Raw genomic sequence first — 21,299 nt, 5'->3', positions numbered from 1 at the left:
GGTGTACCACACTGATTGATTTGTGGATGCTGAACCATCCTTGAATCCATCCCTGGAATAAACCCCGCTTGATTATGGTTTATGATCCTTTTAATATGTTGTTGAATTAATTTGCTTATATTTTGTGGATTTTTGTGTCTATGTTCATCAGAGATAATTTTCTTTTCTTGTAGTATCCTGTCTGGTTTTAGTATCAGGGTAATGCTAGCCTGATTAAAAAAACAAAAATGAGTTTGAAAGTGTTCCCTCTTCTTCTATCTTTTGGAAGAATTTGAGAAGGATTGGTATCAACTCCTCTACATATGTTTGGTAGAATTCACCAGTGAAGCCAACTGGTGCTGGACTTTTGCTTGTTGGGAGGTTTTTATTTATTGATGGTGGCTCAGATGGTAAAGAATTTACTTGCAATGTGGGAGACCTGGGTTCAATGTCTGGGTTGGGAAGGTCCCCTGGAGGAGGGCAACCTACTCCAGTATTCTGGAGAATTCCATGGACAGAGAAGCCTGGCAGGCTATAGTCCATGGGGTCACAAAAAGTCAGACATGACTGAGCGACTTTCACTTTCACTTCAATCTTTTTACTAGTAACCAGTCTGCTCAGATTTCCTGATTCTTCATGATTCAGTCTTGATAGGTTGAATATTTCTAGGAATTTATCCATTTCTTTTAGGTTGTCCAGTTTGCTGATATATGATTTTTCACAGTGGTCTGTTATGATTTTTTATATTTCTGTGGTATCAGTTGCAACATCTCAATTTTCATTTCTGATTTTACTGATTTGAGTGTTCTTTCTCCTTTTTCTTAGTCTAGCTACAGATTTTTCAAGTTTTTTTATCTTTAAAAAAAAAAAACAGATTTTAATCCTATTGAGTTTTTTCCTGTTGATTTTTTAGTAACCATTTATTTCTGCACTGATCTTTCCTTCCTTCTATCCTTTGTGCTTCATTTGTTCTTCTTTTTGTCATTCCAAGAGGTGTGTTAAATTTAGAAGCCTACCCCTCTGACTGAAGTTTTGATATAAGCAAATAGCCTCTTTCACTGGAAACCTTGGCAATTTCAGTCAGTCCTCTGTGTTGGGCCCTGGGATGGGTGAGTCCCCATGGACCTTTTAAGGGATATTTCTCAGATTGCTATAACCTTTTGAGTCTCATGGATACAACCCTGTTGACTTTTAAAGCTATGTGTATAGTGGAATTTTTTTCTCAGGTGCAGGTCCTGAAGTTGGGTTGTCGGATGTGGGTTTCATACCCTTCAATTCTCAGGAGAAGCTCAGGGTTGTGAGTTCCCTGCCAACTGTGAGACCCCACACCATGGCGAGGTTGTGTCTCAGCCTCTCCTACCTGTTACAGTGTGGGGTCTTATCTCTTTCATCCAAGTATAGGAGTCAGAGAAGACAATGGCACCCCACTCCAGTACTCCTGCCTGGAAAATCCCATGGACGGAGGAGCCTGGTAGGCTGCAGTCCATGGGATCGCAAGAGTCAGATATGACTGAGCGACTTCACTTTCACTTTTCACTTTTATGCATTGGAGAAGGAAATGGCAACCCACTCCAGTGTTCTTGCCTGGAGAATCCCAGGGAAGGGGTCGCACAGAGTCGGACACGACTGAAGTGACTTAGCAGCAGTAGCAGGTAGTTTTTGGCTTTCTTCCAGAGATTATTGCTCCCTACGTGTAGGTGGCGCTAGTGGTAAAGAACCCACGTGCCAGTGCCAGAGACAAAAGAGATACAGGTTTGATCCCTAGATCAGGAAGATCTCCTGGAGGAGGGCATGGCAACCCACTCCAGTATTCTTGCCTAGAGAATCCTGTGGACAGAGGAGCCTGGTGGGCTGCTGTCCATGGGGTCGCCCAGAGTCAGAAACGACTGAAGTGAGTGAAGCAACTTAGCATGCATGCGTGTATAGCTGTAGATTCAGTGTGGCCATGAGAGGGAGGGAGTTCAGAATCCTCCTATGTCACTACCTTGAACCAGCTCTCTGAGATTTTTTTTCATTCATGTAACAAATGTTCATATAACAACATGTACCAAACACTGTTCTGAGTACTTTACAAATATTGATTTATGTGTGAGAAGATGAGGGTTAGATTAGAGCACAGAAAAAAAATTTTAATAAGGTAGTCTGGACACCTAGTAAAGGGTTTCACTGGAGCAGATTTAATTCTGAAGAATGTAGGTTTACTGTAGGACTGCAAGAAGGATGACAGGAGGACCGAAGTCCTGAGCAAGCGGTGGAGTGCAGGGCACCACTAGAGTGGGAGGCCTTGTAGAGCCCTTACCCAGAGAAGTACTCCATCTATACCTTGATTTCCAATTTCCAGTCTCCAGAACTGTGAGAGAATAAATTGTTGTTGTTTTAAGTCACCCAGTTTGTGGTAATTTGTTACAATGGCCACGGGAAACTAATACAGATTTTGGTACTACTTGGTGATTGCGGCTGCAACAATATTACCTAAAAATATAGAAGTAGCTTTGGATGTGTAGATGCTGGAATAATATCTGAACAGGGACATTACATAGGAGCCAAGCTGAGAGCTAAGTTCAGGGACAAACTGAAAGGTTTATATACATATGAATGGCACTGTCACAGCTGAAGGGGTGAATACTCATTAATTAATTCAATAAATATTTATGGATTATTTTCCATGTAAGAGACATTGTGAGACATTACAATAGTTTATAAGACCAACTTATTGATGTTATGAAGCTTACATTGTAACAGGGAAAACAGACATTAAATAGCTAACAACACAATTAATTAGTTAAAATAATAATCTGTGCTATTAGGAAGTATAGAGTAGTACCTGAACAAGGTGAATTTTTTTAGCAGAATATGTGTTGCTACCCATACCACTCATGAATTAATGCAACAACTCTTCACTCTCTGAAGCATTCTTAGCAAAAACGATTCAGTATGGTTATGCTTAAATAGATACTTTTATACTGTTATACTTTTGAGGTATACTTATAGCTTATCTATAGAAAAAAAAAAGTATAGCTTATCTAAAGAAATGATTAAAAGCCTAACAGCATTTTAAATAATAAGAAGAACACAAGTAATCATTGAGAATGGACCACATTCCATCTGAATTATTCAGCAAAATGGTCCTGTCCTTCCAGGCAAGAAAGGAAATGCCTGGTTAGAAAGGATGGGACAAGGAGTATCAGTCTGAGAAAGATTTCCTTCTGATTATTTCTCCCCAAAGTATAGGAGAAATACTATATCGCTAACTCTAAACTAGGTTGTGCCATTTAGGTGAGGTGGATCCATAGACCTGTGACAGGTCTAACTAAGCTATAGAACAGTGTCCTCAGTGAGCCCCAGCATGCGCCAGGCCACACCACCGTCATTGACCAGACAGACCTTTGTATAGGACTGTGCCCTGCCAAATGCTTCTTATGGAATAGAAATTGAGGGTGGTTTTCCAGGTGACCACACATAAGGTACACAAGAAGAAGACTTCAGACCTCCTTATACACCACATTCCACAAAACTAGAGAAAGGTAACTTGTTTTATTTTCATTTTAAAACGGAGTTCTTAAAAAAACACTATAATATAGCTACTGTAACAATAACAGCAACAAGTAGAGGCTTTCCCCCTCTTCTTTAAAAGATTAGTGACACTAGAGCCAGTTTGTATCCAGGCATGTCTTACATTCTACTTTTGAAGAATAGTTGAGTATTTTTATTGAAACAAAATTTCTTTCTAGTGTAGATTGGGGAAAATTTCAGATCAATAATATTTCTCATATAATACATGAACTGTTCTCTCTAGGCTTTCATAAAACTGAAGAAGATTTTAGTCTTACCTGATTTCAACCCAAACAAGATTGCTCTAGTTTCTGTTGCTTGTTGCTCTATGTGCCAGTGGGTTATAGCTTTGAATAACTACCATGAAGCACAGAAGGTATGCTTTTTCCTCTTAAATACCTGTAACAATTTGTTAGTGATACGTCATTGTCCCAGAAAAGCATTTAATGCTCAAATGAACTTCTGTGGAAAGAATGCTTAATGAAAAACACTTTAACAACCATATTATGTTTACTCTCAGACATCAAATTCTCCTGTCATGTTCTTTAATTTATGACAACTATGCTATTGTTTTATTTGTTTTAATGTTTCTCCATATTAAACTAGTTATTTCCCTTTGTACACTATTCTAAGAAAGCTTAAGAGTTGACATATGTGTCTTTTAATCTTAAGTGGTATTTTTAACAGTGAACTTGAATTTAAGCACTTAAATTTTGTGACATTCTGTTTAAGCTGTTGGGCCCTAAACAAATCCAAGTGGCTGAAGCTCAAAATGTCCTAAAAATTGCACAACAAAGGTTGGATGAAAAACAAAGAGGTTTACAGCTGGTAAGAAATTTCTTTACTTGTTACATTCTCAAAGTCTTTATGAACTAGACAAAAACATCAGGAAAGAGTCATTATCTCAACCGACTTTATCAGTTTAATGTAAAATAAAGACAATAATACAGGTAGTGAAAAGATTAATTGTGATTAATTAAATAATATAAATACTATAGGGCTTTCCAGGTGTTGTTGTTTAGTCACTAAGCTGTGTCTGTTTCTTTGCTACCCCATGGACTGCAACATGGCAGCCTCCTCAGTCTTTCACTGTCTCCCAGAGTTCGCTCAAATTCATATCCATTGAGTTGTTGATGCTATCTAACCATCTCATTTTCTGCCACCTCCTTCTCCTTTTGCTTTCTATCTTCCCCAGAATCAGGGTCTTTTCCAGTGAGTCAGCTCTCCGCGTCAAATAGGCAAAGTATTGGAGCTTCAGCTTCAGCATCAGTCCTTCCAATGAGTATTCAAGGTTTATTTCCTTTAGGATTGACTGGTTTGATCTCCTTGCAGTCCAAGGGACTCTCAAGAGTCTTCTCCAGCACTACAATTCCAAAGCATCAATTCTTTGGCACTCAGCCTTCTTTATGGTCCAACTATCACATCTGTACATGACTACTAGAAAAACCATAGTATTGACTATACACACCTTGGTCAGCAAAGTGATATCTCTGGTTTTTAATAAGCTTTGTCAAATAAAGTTTGTCATACTTACCTTCCAAAGAGCAAAGTGTCTTTTAATTTCATGGCTGCAGTCATTGTCCACAGTGATTTTGGAGCCCAAAAAAATAAAATCTGTCACTGTTTCCACTTTGTCCTCTTCTATTTGCCATGAAATGATGGGACCAGTTGCACAATCTTAGTTTTTTGAATGTTGAGGGTTTTTTTTTTTTTGCTTTTATTATATTTTATTATTATTATTGGTATTATATTTCAGTTATTCTGGGAGGTATGTAGTGATATCATATTTGGTTTTAATTTGCATTTCCCTGATGCCTCATGATACTGAACGTCTTTTCATGTGCTTACTTATCATTTAAATTGTTCTACCAACAATCTTGTTAAGAGTACTAAAAGACATGCTGCTAGCTGGTTCAAAAAGGTTTTCCAAACCACATATCTGACAAAGGACCCCTCACTACAATATATAAAAAAACTTTCAAATTCAACAGTAAATAAACACTCTAGTTAGAACATGGACACAAAGCGTGAATAGACATTTCACAAAAGAAGGAATTTACATGAATGTTGAGTTTTAAGCCAGCTTTTTCACTCTCCTCTTTCATCCTCGTCAAGAAGCTCTTTAGTTCCTCTTCACTTTCTTGCCATTAGAGTTTTATCATTAGCATATCTGAGGTTGTTGGTATTTCTCCCAGCAATTTTAATTCCAGCTTGTGATTCATCCAGCCCAGCGTTTCACATTATGTGTTCTGAATATAAGTTAAATAAACAGGGTAACAATATACAGCCTTGTAGTACTCCTTTCCCAGTTTTGAACAAGTTCTTTGTCTGGTTCTAACTGTTGCTTCTTGGCCTGCATACAAGTTTCTCAGGAGACAGATAAGGTGGTCTAATACTCCCATCTCTTTAAGAATTTTCCACAGTTTGTTGTGATACACAGTCAAAGGCTTTAGCGTTGTCAATGAAGCAGTACATGTTTTTCTGAAATTCCTTTGCTTTCTCCATAATCCAGTGGATGTTGGCAATTTGATCTCTGGTTCCTCTGCCTTTTCTAGACCCAGGTTATTCACCTGAAAGTTCTTGATTCATGCACTGTTGAACCCTAGCTTAAAGGATTTTGAGCATAACCTTTTTAGCATGTGAAATGAGCACAGTTGTACAGTAGTTTGAACATTCTTTGGCATTGCCCTTCTTTGGGACTGGAATGAAAACTGACCTTTTCCAGTCCTGTGGCCACTGCTGAGTTTTCCAAATTTGCTGGCACATCGAGTGAAGCACTTTAACTGCATCATCTTTTAGGATTTGAAATAGCTCAGCTGGAATTCCATCACCTCCACTAGCTTTGTTTGTAGTAATGCTTCCTAAAGCCCACTTGACCTCACACTCCAGGATATCCAACTCTAGGTGAGTGACCACACCATCATGGTTATCTGGATTATTAAGACATTTTTTGTATAGTTCTGTGTATTTTGCCACCTCTTCTTAATCTCCTCTGCTTCTGTTAGGTTCTTATCATTTCTGTCCTGTATCTTGCACATCCATGCATGAAATATTCCCTTGATAGTTCTAATTTTTTTGATGAGATCTCTAGTCTTTCCCATTCTATTGTTTTCCTTTATTTGTTTTCACTGTTCCTTTAAGAAGGCCTTCTTATCTCTCCTTGTTTTCCCAGGTGGTACAGTAGTGAAGAATCCACCTGCCAATGCAAGAGACGCTGGCTGGACCTCTGAGTTAGGATGATCCCCTGGAGTAGGAAATGGCAACCCACTCCAGCATTCTTGCCTGGAAAATCCCATGGATAGCAGAGCCTGGTGGGCTACAGTCCATGGCATCACAAAGATTTAGACACAACATAAATCAGAAATGAATCTTCAGATACCAAGATTGTAAGAAAGCTTATCAAGGAAGATGGCAGTTTTTAAAAAAAGTTCAGTATCAAGGATTCATTCATTTAACTACCACAATGTACATTTTCATTGATAATATATCTATCTTTCCAGGAAGATTTTCCAGGATGTGAAATGAAATGGTTACACACCATGTTTGCATAAATGACAGATAAACTCTTAAGGCAAATGAGAGTAAGAATTTGTCTCAATACTGAATTAATTGTCTTTCAGGTTGAAGAACATCTTCAACTGAGCAACTGAGCACACACACACATAAATACTAATGCACAGGTCTTAGTGCCTGACACCTAATAACACACTCAGTAATGCTAACTAATGTTACATCACTAATATATTAATTCACCATTTATTCCAGGACATCTTTATAACTTTAGTTTACTGAAGACTTAATATCAATCTATGTTTTTTAAAAAACTGTTTAGCCTGTTTCTATTAATTACTTTGTTGCTGTGTAAAATCATGGTTATTATTTTTAATGGGCTTCCCAGGTGGCTCAATGGTAAAGAATCTGCCCACCAGTGCAGGAGACTTAAGAGATATGGGTTTGATCCCTGGGTGGGGAAGATCCCCTGGAGAAGGAAATGGCAACACACTTCAGTATTCTTGCCTGAAAAATCCCATGGACAGAAGAAGAGCCTGACAGGCTACAGTCCATGGGTTGCAAAGAAGTCAGACACGACTTAGCGACTAAGCACAAGCACATTCCTTTGATGTCTCAATTTTAAATTAAATAAGAGTATCATAATGAAAACTAAAACTAGAATTGAGATCATTAATCCCTCTCCCCTACATAGCTCACATACCTTTTGAGAATGGGTAAGGCAATATACTTCAGAGACAGCAATCTAATAGGCACATTCTGCCCATTGACATCTTTATTTGGACTATGTAAGTCTTTTCCTACATTTTGATGTAGTTACCAACATTTTAATCTGAAAATTTCATTTAAAATCTACATTCTCTTGAAAATTCAGGAAATCTGACAGCCTGAGCTAGCATTCTTACGTGGCCACCATAAACCCCTGAATTCACTTCAAGGATTTATATTACCTACCTGGTCCCATAGATATTTCTTGCAAGCTTAAGAGATATAAAAAGTATTGGACATTTTTAAGGGAAATTAGCAACAAAGTTGAACTGAATTTATTTTATGTTGCTGTGTAGTTTTATTGTACTTATGCTTGGTATTTTCAATTTTGATATTTGTTCAGTTTTCCTGATGTCCATGATTTTGTGTGTGTGTCTTAGTATTTTCACTCATCTATTCAACAAATGTTTGTTTACAGTATTGCTCACTTGTTTTTTCTATTATTGCATGGTATAAGACAGAAAAATAAACTGCAAATTCTTGTCAGAATTTTATTCACTAATACTCCACATTCCCTTCCAGGACTACAGGCTTCATGAGAAGTTTCTAATATTTTAACTCACTGAATGCAAACAAGCATATTTTAAATGTATATTTTTACATGTGTGTGCTCAGTTGCTCAGTCGTGTCTGAGTCTTTGTGGCCCCATGGACTGTACACCACCAGGCTCCTCTGTCCACAGGATTCTCCAGGCAAGAATACTGGAGTGGTTGCCACTTCCTACTCCAGGGGATCTTCCCAACCCAGGGATTGAACCGGAGTCTCCCATCTCCTGCATTGGCAGGTGGCTTCTTTACCACTAGCACCACCTGGGAAGCCCCATTTTTACACTTAATATTTTAAAATTGAGTGTAATAGTTAACTCCATTGGTTTTAAACTCTTTGTTGAGATTTTATGCTTACTCAACCACGCACTGTCTCCCATTTTATAAACAGGTTTTTTGTTCACATGGGTCCTAGTATTAAAAAAAAAATCTGAAAAATCTCTGAAACTTTGGGGAAAAGAAATAATATCAGAACCTATTATATTTCACTGTGTTACCTTGGAGGCACACAGTGACTGTCTGTCATATAATAGAAATTTCACGTGTTTAATTTAATTGATAAGCCCTCCGTCTAGTCAAGGCTATGATTTATCCAGTGGTCATGTATGGATGTGAGAGTTGGACTATAAAGAAAGCTGAGTGCCGAAGAATTGATGCTTTTGAACAGTGGTATTGGGGAAGACTCTTGAGAGTCCCTTGAACTGCAAAGAGATCCAACCAGTCCATCCTAAAGGAGATCAGTCCTGGGTGTTCATTGGAAGGACTGATGTTGAAGCTGAGACTCAATACTTTGGCCACCTCATGCGAAGAGTTGACTCATTGGAAAAGACCCTGATGCTAGGAGGGATTGGGGGCAGGAGGAGAAGGGGACGACAGAGGATGAGATGGCTGGATGGCATCACTGACGTGATCAACAGGAGTTTGAGTAAACTCCAGGAGTTGCTGATGGACAGGGAGGCCTGGCATGCTGTGATTCATGGGGTCGCAAAGTCGGACACGACTGAGTGACTGAACTGAACTGAACTGACTAACTGACACTTTAATATTTAAAAAACTCACTAGATCATAAGTAACAAAGAAAGAGTTTTCTGAGTAATCTAAACAGAAAGTATAAGCAAGAAGACAAAGCAACATAATATATGAAAGAGCAAACAACTGAATAATTATTATGGGTGTAAGAGGACTAAGAAATAAATCATTAGAATAAGCATGTCAAAAGTCACTAATGTGTATATTTTTGTGAAAATTAGGTATTTTCACCAGGATAACATCTTAGAAATCAGAGGAGAAATTACAGATCACTAACTATTCAGTAGGCACAATTTTGTATATACAATTACATGTACATATCATATTGAAGTCTTCACACTAAACCCTGTCTTCAGAGATTTTGAGGACATGAAAAAAGAATAATAAGACTGTAAGACCACAGCCCAAGAGATAATATCTGCCAATGTATAATTCCTTCAAAAAATGACTTTTGTAACCAGTATAGATCCGTGTGGACTTGTCAAGCTAAGACTTTATGACAGCTGGAAGTTGATAAGAATTTTAAAGAATGCCTAAGATTTATATCCATTTAAGGGAGGAGTCCAGGCACAAGGGAAGAATATGAGACAAATCCCAGAGGCAAGAAAATTTAGGAAATGTTTAGAAAATATGGAATAAGCCAATCTGGTTGTACTGTAATATTGAAAAGGAGATGGATTTGGGAAGGAATATTGGGATTAGGTTGTGGGTGTTTTTGTTGGCAGGGTCGAAACACTGGACTCTCTCCTTAGGCAATCTTTTCTATAAGAATTCACCAAATGTCTTTGAGCAAGGATAATCAAGATAAGTGGTAATTTAAGAAAACAGTTTCATCAAATAATCATGAAAATATGTTTTCTACTTAACAGCCTGTGCTTAGTTGCTCAGTCGTGTCCAGCTCTTTGCGACCCCATGGACTGTAGCCCTCTAGGCTCCTCTGTCCATGGGATTCTCCAGGCAAGATTCTCCAGGCAACCCACTGGAGTGGGTTGCCATGCCCTCCTCCAAGGGATCTTCTCAACCCAGGGATCGAACCCAGGTCTCCTCCATTGCAGGCGTATTCTTTACCATCTGAGCCATCAAGGAAGCCCCTACTTACAGCCTAGGGATAATTTAATAGTTGCTTCATCCCACCAGTCCAACTTCAAAAACTCATTAGTTTCTAGTCATCAGAGTATCTGGCATGAAAAATGTTCAATCGGTTCCTTAAAAGAAGAAAACTAGATGTGATACAAAATTTTCTGTGTGAAAAATAAATCAGAAATGAATCTTCAGATACCAAGATCATAAGAAAGCTTATCAAGGAAGATGGCAGTTTTTAAAAAAAGTTCAGTATCAAGGATTCATTCATTTAATTACTGCAATGTACATTTTCATTGATAATATATCTATCTTTCCAGAAAGATTTTCCAGGATGTGAAATGAAATGGTTACACACCATGTTTGCATAAATGACAGATAAACTCTTAAGGCAAATGAGAGTAAGAATGTGTCTCAATACTGAATTAATTGTCTTTCAGGTTGAAGAACATCTTCAGTTTTTGCAAGAAGCCTACAAAGAGATTGTTGCTGAAAAAGAACTATTAGCACATCGAAGAAAACTGGCCACCAAGCGCTTACAGTGTGCATCTATCTTACTAACTGCCTTGGAAGATGAGAAGGCAGGACTTCCCTTGGTTTTATATCTCCTTCGTTAATTTCTACTAGGCTTGACAAACCCAAGATGCTGCTTTCACTGAAGGCTATATCATACTGCATAAAACTATTCTACTATCAGTTTCCCTTTTAAGATCAGTAGACAGTTCTATAACGGCAGGTTGCATGGGAGTAAAGGATACCAGGTGGCACAGGAGTAAAGAATTCACCTGCAAACGCAGGGCACACAAGAGACCCAGGTTCAATCCCTGGGCTGGGAAGATCCCCTGGAGGAGGAAATGGCAACACACTCCAGTGTTCTTGCCTGAAAATACCCCATTGACAGAGGAACCTGGCAGGCTACAGTCTATGGGGTCACAAAGAGTCAGACACGACTGAGCACATACACAGGCAATTCTATTGAGACAAATAAAAGAATATTGATTAAATAGTCTTAAAACAGGGGTAACAGAGTAAAATGATCAAAAGTTTGTGCCTAAAACATCAGCACGCTTTGTCTGATGAGGCCTAAAATAATAAATCTGCCTATGAGTATGGCATGAATTTTCCTTTTCTAGCAGAGAAATAACCCCAACTGAATGTAGAAACATGGGTGGGGCTGAAATGAAGGGTATGTCTTTAGACAGGAAAAAGAAAATTCTATTTTTTCTGTCTTCTGACCTCTTTTATCTCATCTTTTTATTTCTCTTCTAATTCATCTGCTTTCTCTATATTTGAACCCTTAGTCAGCTTACTAGCATTTTGGTTTAAGTCATTACTCAGCTATCTCAAAGAATCTTACAAAATTCTCAAGATAATTTTAATTTAGTTTAATTGCTTAGATAAATATATATCGCAGAAGACTCCTAAAGGGCAGGGAGAAAGAGGTTATGAAATGAGACCAACCAGAGGGAGATCACAGAGGAAAATTACTGATATCCTTGTGAATCAAGAATATGTTGAGAGGAAGTAGAACAGCTTATCTCAGATCTTAAGCTTCCAGATGATGTGGTTCTCGCTCAACATGCTTTATTTCTTGATCAGTCAAGCACATACTCAGTTGTAGAGGGGGTATATAGCCAAAGAATATGGGTTCAGAGCCTTGCTGCATTCTTCAGAAGCTTTGTGAACTTGCTTAACTTTTCTAAGCTTTAATGTCTTGATCTTAAAGTCACTGGGATTTTACTTAACAGAATTTGAAAGCCTCTCATGAGATTTTCAAAAAAAATGTCAGTCAGATAAGGAAGGATTCAAAAGTACTGGTCATTATTTCCATAATTTAACACCATTAATAACACATTATCAGTTCAGTTCAGTTCAGTCACTCAGTTGTATCCAACTCTTTGTGATACCCCATGGACTGCAGCACGCCAGGCTTCCCTGTCCATCACCAACTCCCGGAGTTTACCCAAACTCAAGTCCATTGAGTTGCTGATGCCATCCAACCTTCTCATCTTCTGTCGTCCCCTTCTCCTCCTGCCCTCAGTCTTTCCCAGCATCAGGGTCTTTTCAAATGAGTTAGTTCTTCACATCAGGTGGCCAAAGTATTGGAGTTTCAGCTTCATCATCAGTCCTTCCAATGAATATTCAGGACTGATTTTCTTTAGGATGGACTGGTTGGATCTCCTTGCTGTCCAAGGCACTCTCAAGAGTCTTCTCCAACACCACAGTTCAAAAGCATCAATTCTTTGGCGCTCAGCTTTCTTTATAGTCCAACTCTCACATCCATACATGACTACTGGAAAAACTATAGCCTTGACTAGACAGACCTTTGTTGGCAAAGTAATGTCTCTGCTTTTAATATGCTGTCTAGGTTGGTCATAACTTTTCTCCCAAGAAGTAAGTGTCTTTTAATTTCATGGCTGCAATCACCATCTGCAGAGATTTTGGAGCCCCCAAAAATAGTCAGCCACTGTTTCCCCATCTATTTGCCATGAAGTGATGGGACCAGATGCCATGATCTTTGTTTTCTGAATGTTGAGCTTTAAGCCCACTTTTTCACTCTCCTCTTTCACTTTCATTAAGAGGCTCTTTTGTTCTTCTTCACTTTCTGCCATAAGGGTGGTGTCATCTGCACATCTGAAGTTATTGATATTTCTCCCAGCAGCCTTGATTCCAGCTTGTGCTTCTTCCAGCCCAGCATTTCTCATGATATACTCTGCATATAAGTCAAATAAGCAGGGTGACAATATACAGCCTTGATGTACTCCTTTTCCTATTTGGAACCAGTCTGTTGTTCCATGTCCAGTTCTAACTGTTGCTTCCTGACCTGCATACAGATTTCTCAAGAGGCAGGTCAGGTGCTCTGGTATTCCCATCTCTTTCAGAATTTATATAAAGGCTTTGGCATAGTCAATAAAGCAGAAATAGATGTTTTTCTGGAACTCTCTCGCTTTTTTGATGATCCAGTGGATGTTGGCAATTTGATCTCTGGTTCCTCTGCCTTTTCTAAAACCAGCTTGAACATCTGGAAGTTCACGGTTCACATATTGCTGAAGCCGGGCTTGGAGAATTTTGAGCAGTACTTTACTAGAGTGTGAGACGAGTGCAATTGTGTGGTAGTCTGATCTTTCTCTGACATTGCCTCTCTTTGGGATTAGAATGAAAACCGACATTTTCCAGTCCTGTGGCCACTGCTGAGTTTTCCAAATTTGCTGGCATATTGAGTGCAGCACTTTCACAGCATCATCTTTTAGGATTTGAAATAGCTCAACTGGAATTCCATCACCTCCACTAGCTTTGTTCATAGTGATGCTTCCCAAGGCCCACTTGACTTCACATTCCAGGATTTCTGGCTCTAGATGAGTGATCACATCATCATCATTATCTGGGTCGTAAATATCTTTTTTGCACACTCCTGTGTATTCTTGCCATCTCTTTCTCGTCTTAATGTCTTCTGCTTCTGTTAGGTCCATCCCATTTCTGTCCTTTATTGAGCCCATCTTTGCATGAAATGTTCACTTGGTATCTCTAGTTTTCTTGAAAAGATCTCTAGTCTTTCCCATTCTATTGTTTTCCTTTTTTCTTTGCACTGATCACTGAGGAAGTCTTTCTTATCTGTCCTTGCTATTCTTTGGAACTCTGAATTCAAATGGGAATATCTTTCCTTGTCTGCTTTGCTTTTTGCTTCTCTTCTTTTCACAGCTATTCGTAAGACCTCCTCAGACAGCCATTTTGCTTTTTTGCATTTCTTTTTCTTGGGGATGGTCTTGCTCCCTGTCTCCTGTACAATGTTATGAATAATACATTATAATGAATCATTACTTTTAAAATTATCCTACTTTATTACACAAAGTATTTGAAATGGCTATAAGTCTTAGCAAATATGATAGTCACAAATCCAATAGGACTCATGTTCGCCTCAAAAAGCAGTTTGTTTTTTCATATGATCCATTATTAATTTTTGGAGAAGAAAATGGTAATCCATTCCAGTATTCTTGCCTGGAAATATCCCGTGGACAGAGGAGCCTGGTGGGCCATAGTCCATGGTGTCTCAAAGAGTCAGATACAGCTAGTTGGCTGGACAACAACAACAAATTATTAATTTTAATGCAACTATGGCATAAGAATAGATAGTAACAGCAATAATAGATCCAACCTGGAGACTATTACTATCTAAAATGTCTTACAATAGAATATTTTATATTAAATATCAATAACTTTTTACTTGAACGTTTAGACTCGATGGCAAGAAACAATTGATCAAATAGACAACAAGTTGGAAGGAATTTTGGGTGACATACTTATTTCAGCAGCATGCATTGTCTACAGTGGAGTGTTAACAGCAGAGTTTCGCCAATTGATTGTGGAAAAGTGGCAGAATCTTTGCACTGAAAACAACATTTCTTTGTCTTCTGACTTTTCTTTAATTGAAGTCATGGCACAAAAACACGAGGTAGTAACATATTTCTGTTATCCAGTTAAGTGACTGTTGTTGGTTTGGATTGCGTGTGTGTGTGTGTGTGTGTGTGTGTGTGTGTGTGTGTGCATGTTCACACATACCTTAGGGCTTGAATCCATTCCTGAAATTATTTTATAAGTAAAAATAAAGAAGTTTGCTTTGTATTTTTTAAGTTATACTTCATATAGCTCAGTTAAGTCGCCTTAAGTTTCTTATCCTCTGGAAAACAGTCAAAAATATCCCTTTTCCATTTTAATTGTACTTTCTTATAAATATAGCCATTTCCTCTCCCAGAAACCCATCTAATTAATAAAATTCAAGTTCTTGTCAAACCATAGTTAGTAGTCTCAGAAATATCCAAATTACAGACCTTACATTTGTCAGTTTATCAATAAGTATTTATTGTCTTATCTATGTAAGTTCTGTGCTGATGTTGCAAAGGCAAAAAAGAAAACACCTATTTTTTCATTCATAGAGAGTAATTTTGGATTGGTTTTCCCACTAATAACTTAAACTGACCATCAAAAATACAAACTCTCAAAGTGAATATTGGCTTTTCATTTTCACAATGCTAATAATGAATTCAAACCCAAATATATCAGTAATTGGGATTTCCCAGGTGGCACTAGTGGTAAAGAATCCATGTGACAATACAGGAGACACAAGAGATGCAGGTTTGATCCCTGGGTTGGGAAGATCCCCTGGAGTAGAAAGCGGCAACCCACTCCAGTATTCTTGCCTAGAAAATTCCATGGACAGAAAAGCCTCATGGGCTACAGTCCATAGGATCACAAAGGGTTGGACACAACTGAGCAACTGAACACACATCACATATCAGTAATTACAGTATATGTAAATGGACTAAATGGTACAGTTAAAAGTCTAAGATTGTAAAACTACATAAAAGTATAAACCAAAGCATGAAACAGAAGCTACATGTTTTTTAGGAAAGACACAGTTAAAACATAAAGAAGATTGGCAATAAAAAGTAGGAAGAAATTTGCCATTTATTACCAAAAATAAAAGACAATAGACTTTAAGGCAAAAAAGATTGCTAGAATTAAATGAGCTTATGTTAAAATTAGAACTGGTTTCATTATTCTTCAAGATTATGTTAACAATTCTAAATCTGTTAGTATCTAATAGCATGACCTCAAAAAATATAAAGCAAACATTAAAAGAACTACAGATAAAGATGGACAAATCTATAATCATAGTGAAAATTTAACACATTTCTCTCTATAACTCACAGAAAAAGAACACACAAACCAGTAAGAATAGAAAAGACTTGAACAACATAATCAACAAATGGACTTATTAATAGGTTAATAAGACACTGCAGCCTACACCTACAGCGTTCACATTCAATGTTCAATATAGAATATTACCAAAACTGACCATGTAATAGACTATAAACAAACTTGTAACAAATATCAAAGGAGTTGAATCATATAGACTATCTGACAAAAAAAGCAATTGAGCTAGAAGTATATAATTAAAAGCTTCTCTTAAAATCCTCATATTTCTGGAAGTTAGGAAATGTATTCCCAAACTAACCACAGGTCAAAGAAGAAATCAGAATTGAATAAATGAATCATTGTCAAAAGATTTTCTTTTGAGATTGGGAGTATAGCAAAGGTATATCCACTATTTCAGCTTGTATTTACTGCTGTACTGGAGATTCTAAACAGTGCAGTAAGGCAAGAAAAAAATATTAAAATGGGAAAAGAAGAGAGATAAAAAATATATAATGTTGCAGATTATATGTATCTAAAAAATCCAAGAGAACATGTAGATAGATCATGAGCATTGACAAACATTTAGCAAACTTTCTGGAATTAAAGGCAGTATAAAAAAAACCAATTACGTTTCTGTATACCAGCAACAAGCAGGGTGCATGATGTTTTTAGATACAATTTATCACAGCATCATACTGAATCTATCAAAAAGTTGTGTTAAATTATAGAAATGAAACTATAAAATGTTATTGACATAAATTTTAGGAAACTTATATAAATTAAGAGTTATACCATGCTCATGAATTGGAAGACCCAATATTCTGAAATTGCCAGTTCTTTCCAAATTGATCTAAAGATCCAGTGTAATCCCAGTCAACTTTCCAACAGGAAGGGATGTGTGTTTGGGGGGGGGGGGGTGTCAGATGACAAGCTGATTCTAAAAGTTATAAGAAAAGGCAAAGAGCCAAAATGTCCAACACAATGTTAGTAAAGAACTGGGTGGGAGAACTTGCAATATCAAGATTTACTTTAAAGCTACAGTAATTAGGGCAGTGCTATTATTTATCCTTGTGTGTAACAATTTAAGGATAAATAGCTATACCAATGAAGTAGAACTGAGAGCCCAGAAACAGATCCCTAAATAGGTAGAACTTTGATTTACGTCAAAGGTGATACTGTAGTGCAATGAGGAATGGGTAGGCTTTTCAGTAAACAGTGGTGGATAATTGAATATTCGTTTTAAAAATTGACATTATTTTATATTACACACAAAAATTTCATTGAAGTTAAATTGTAGACCTAAATGTGAAAGGCAAATTAATAAGGTGTAATTTAGGAGAATGTATTCATGACCCTAAGTAAAGAAAAGATATCCTGAGCAGAACTAAACACAGAAGAAAAAATTGATCAATTGAATTACATTAAAATATAGACCTTCTATTCATCAAAAGACACAACTGAGAACATAAAAAGGAAAGTCAAAGAACAGAAAAGGATATTTGTAATACATATGTTCAACGAAGAGCCCTATTCAGAGTAGAAAAGAAAGCCGCTATAAATCACTAAGCAAAAGATAAACAACCCAGTAAATAAATAGGCAGGAGTCTTGAATAGGCAGCTCACAAAACAGACTATCCAAATAGCCTTAAACATAGGAAAGGTTCTTAACCTCATTATTAATTAGGGACTGAAAAGTAAATCTAAAATGAGATATCTGTTGTGATGAGCATTCATCCCTACTGATAAACAAAGGAATGTAATGTCCTGAATAATAGTAATTATTCAGGTGAGTACACCTTACCAAAAATTTCATATCCCAGTTGTTTTAAACTGTTCATTTCTTTAGTCCATTTAAGGGCTTCCCTCATGGATCAGCTGGTAAAGAATCTCCCCACAATGCAGGAGACCCGGGTTCAATCCCTGGGTTGGGAAGATTCCCTGGAGAAGGGAAAGGCTACCCATTCCAGTATTTTAGCCTGGAGAATTCCATGGAATGTATAGCCCATGGGGTTGCAAAAAGTTGGGCACGACTGAAAGACTTTTAAAGATTATTTGTCCGTTTAAAGATTATTTGATAATCTGTAGGATTCTTTAGTATCCTGTACAATATTAGAAGATGTGAAGAAGTTTATGAAACAACAAAAACTCTAATGATTTCTTTCCAGATCCGCCAATGGCATCATCAGGGACTTCCTCTTGGTCAGCATTCAACAGAGAATGCCATCTTAATCAAGAACGGCCTGCAGTGGCCACTGCTGATTGACCCACATAAGCAAGCACACAATTGGATCCGTCAGATGGAAGGACCTAGGCTACAGGAGCTCTCCACTAAAGATGGCAATTACATCCAAACAATTGAGAATGCTATGAAAACAGGAGGGAGTATCCTCTTGCAGGTATTTGGACAAAATGACCTAATTCCAGATAGCTGGCACACAGATTGTAAGTGATAGGTAACTTTGTCAAGGGAAAAAATGATAAATAAATAAGTGCATAAATAAATGCAGTATATTTTCAATGTTTAATTCTCTCACATCTTTCACGGGTATCTAGACATTAAAGATTTACATGTTTTAAATGCTATGCCTTTTCAGCTGATTTATTTGTTATAAAATGAATTTTTTCTTTATTTATTTTCAGAATCTTCCTGAAAGATTAGATCCAAGTTTAAAGGAAATTTTGAAGAAGGATATCTACCAGAGAAGAGGTCAATACTTCATAAAAATTAATGATTCTGAGATTGAATACAATTCCAAATTTAGGTAATGTCTTTCATAACTGAATTGACTCAAATATGTATACTTTTAAAGATCGATAATATTGAAGGTCCCATATTTCAGCCCTGATAAGGTTCTCCTGGTAGAAAAAGTCAGATTGCATTTTGAACATTCTTTTTGTTTTTGTGTTGCCAGTAGCACATAATAGTAAACAGAATGGAGAACAGATTTTTATGTATAAAAGTCATTCCAAACCAATATTTTCAAACTGTGCCTGATGGAAGCTATGGGTTCTATGAAGAGTCTTCAGAAGCAGTGCAAGAAGGGCAGCAATCAGGAAGCCCAGCCCCACTTGAACCCATGGACCTCAATTTGATCTGTTTGCACAATATTTTATTTGGGCACGAAAAGCTTCTGCTTCTTTAAAAAACAAAATCCACTTCTGCTACCTAGAGCAAAAAGATATTTTGCCTAGACAGATAAAAATATCGTGTCCACGTTCCAAGCAGTTATGGGCCTCCAGGAAACCAATTCATCAACCAATTTCACAAAGCACTATTATACAGCCAAATTTAGTTACAACAAAAATACAGTTCCCAAGGGAATAAGACTTTGTGTTATCAGTTATGTGCATTCTCTCCTTCAATTCATAATCAAAAGATTATAGTAAGCAAGTAATCCGTAATGAGAATTAGAAGATGATGCTAATGGCCCCAAGCCTGGTGCATTTAACTTCTTTACAGGGACTCTGACAGACTGACTCCTTACCAGTTTTCCTGACTCAAACTTGTTGGTCAGTGAATCCTCTAACTTGGGCAGAGCTGCCAAATTCTCACTCCTCAACTAATTCTGACTCCTTAGAATTCTCCCTTTTTAGCCTCCTTCCTTCTGTTAGTAAAACATTTTCCAAAGTATGTTTCTCAAAGCATCATTTCCAGGGATTTAGTTGGGGTGGAAGTAGGGGGTCACTCAAAAAAGGAATTCTGCATTTTCTTAAAGAGCTGAGTTAAACAAAGTTAAACAAGATTCTTTCCTACAAGGACTTAAAATCTCTTTATCTGTTGAACAAATCCTCTTCAGAAAATAGTGTTCTACAGAATGCACTTTGGAAAGCACTGTTAACACATTCTTTCTCACTGAATACAGCCTGATTGATTAAACAACAGCTTAGAAATACTACTGAAGTAACATCGCCCTGAACTGATATCCTCGTCCCCATGTTTGAATTCCATGTTTGAAGATGTGGTGGAGGGACTATTTTAGAGGGCAAATGATGACAGATTCCCTCTCTGTCACTTATTAGCCATGTGATATTGGCAACTTATTTAACCTCTGTAAGCCTCAATTTTACCCTTTATAAAATGTTGTTGTTTCATTGCTAAATCACATCTGACATTTTTGCGACCCTATGGACTGTAACCTGCCATGTTCCTCTGTCCAAGGGTTTTCCCAGGCAAGAATACTAGAGTGAGTTGTCATTTCCTTTTCCATGAGATCTTCCCAACCCGGGGATCAAACCTGTGTCTCCTGCATTAGCCGGTGATTCTTTACCACTAGGCCACCAGGGAAGTCTGGTGCAGCCCAAAATACTGGGTTGCTATGAAAACTAAAAATTATCCAGAATCTGAGCACTCTTGAATGCTTCCACTGGTTCCACATAGCTCCAAGCCACCATCACTCTCTCTCTCACATTTTAACCAGCCTCCTAGCTTCCTTCTTGTCCTCTGTCTTCCCTCTGCTCAGGCTACTCTCAAGACAGCAGCTAGAGTGGTCCTCTTATGAAACATCATGTCTCTCCTCTTCTCAAAATCCTCCATTGGCTTCTTGCTCACTCAGGGTGAAAACCATAGTATTTACAATGATCTAGTAGCAAATCAAAACTCCCATTATGTAGCGTTTTTCTTTCCTCTTCCTTATGCTTAGACCAAATATGTACATAATTTATGGTTGTATTTTTAAAGCTCTATACAGTACTTAGTATAAACTGAGAGCCTACTTTGTGTACAAGGCTGAATAAAACTAAAAATTAATCTTGTTTAATTCCAGAAGAAATTTTTTTGTTATTAAATGAATTTGTTTCATTTTCTTTTTCTGCATATCCTTTGAATAATAACTGGTGCCTTTCTCACATTTTAGGTTATATGTATCTACAGAAATAGACAACCCCTATTTTCCTCCATTCCTCTATAGTTTTGTTACTATGATAAACTTCACAGTAACATTCCAAGGTTTTCAAGATCAACTCTTATCTATTGTATTAAGTCATGAAGTTCCTCATTTAGAAAATCAACGTTTCCAGCTCTTAGAGAGTATTTCCCTTGATGCTAAGACTCTTGAAGAACTGGAACAAAAAACATTAAATTTACTACAGAATGCACAAGGTAAGTTAAGATCTTTAGTGATGTTAGTAGACCCTTGCATACCT

General features: G+C 37.4%; 1 protein-coding gene across 1 annotated transcript in view; it reads left to right on the top strand.

Annotated features, from left to right (window-relative positions):
• The window catches only part of DNAH14 (dynein axonemal heavy chain 14), a 394,377-nt gene that overhangs the window by 297,691 nt on the left and 75,387 nt on the right, over window positions 1-21,299 (top strand). The window contains exons 61-67 of the mRNA XM_043484666.1: window positions 3,776-3,907; window positions 4,264-4,359; window positions 10,904-11,044; window positions 14,698-14,913; window positions 18,323-18,553; window positions 18,798-18,919; window positions 21,011-21,255. Coding sequence (XP_043340601.1) covers window positions 3,776-3,907; window positions 4,264-4,359; window positions 10,904-11,044; window positions 14,698-14,913; window positions 18,323-18,553; window positions 18,798-18,919; window positions 21,011-21,255 — 1,183 coding nt within the window. The remainder of the gene's footprint in view (window positions 1-3,775; window positions 3,908-4,263; window positions 4,360-10,903; window positions 11,045-14,697; window positions 14,914-18,322; window positions 18,554-18,797; window positions 18,920-21,010; window positions 21,256-21,299) is intronic.

Source organism: Cervus canadensis, chromosome 13 (genome assembly GCF_019320065.1).
Source record: "Cervus canadensis isolate Bull #8, Minnesota chromosome 13, ASM1932006v1, whole genome shotgun sequence".
NCBI classification, from domain to species: domain Eukaryota; kingdom Metazoa; phylum Chordata; class Mammalia; order Artiodactyla; family Cervidae; genus Cervus; species Cervus canadensis.
This window is presented reverse-complemented; position numbering and strand designations above follow the sequence as displayed.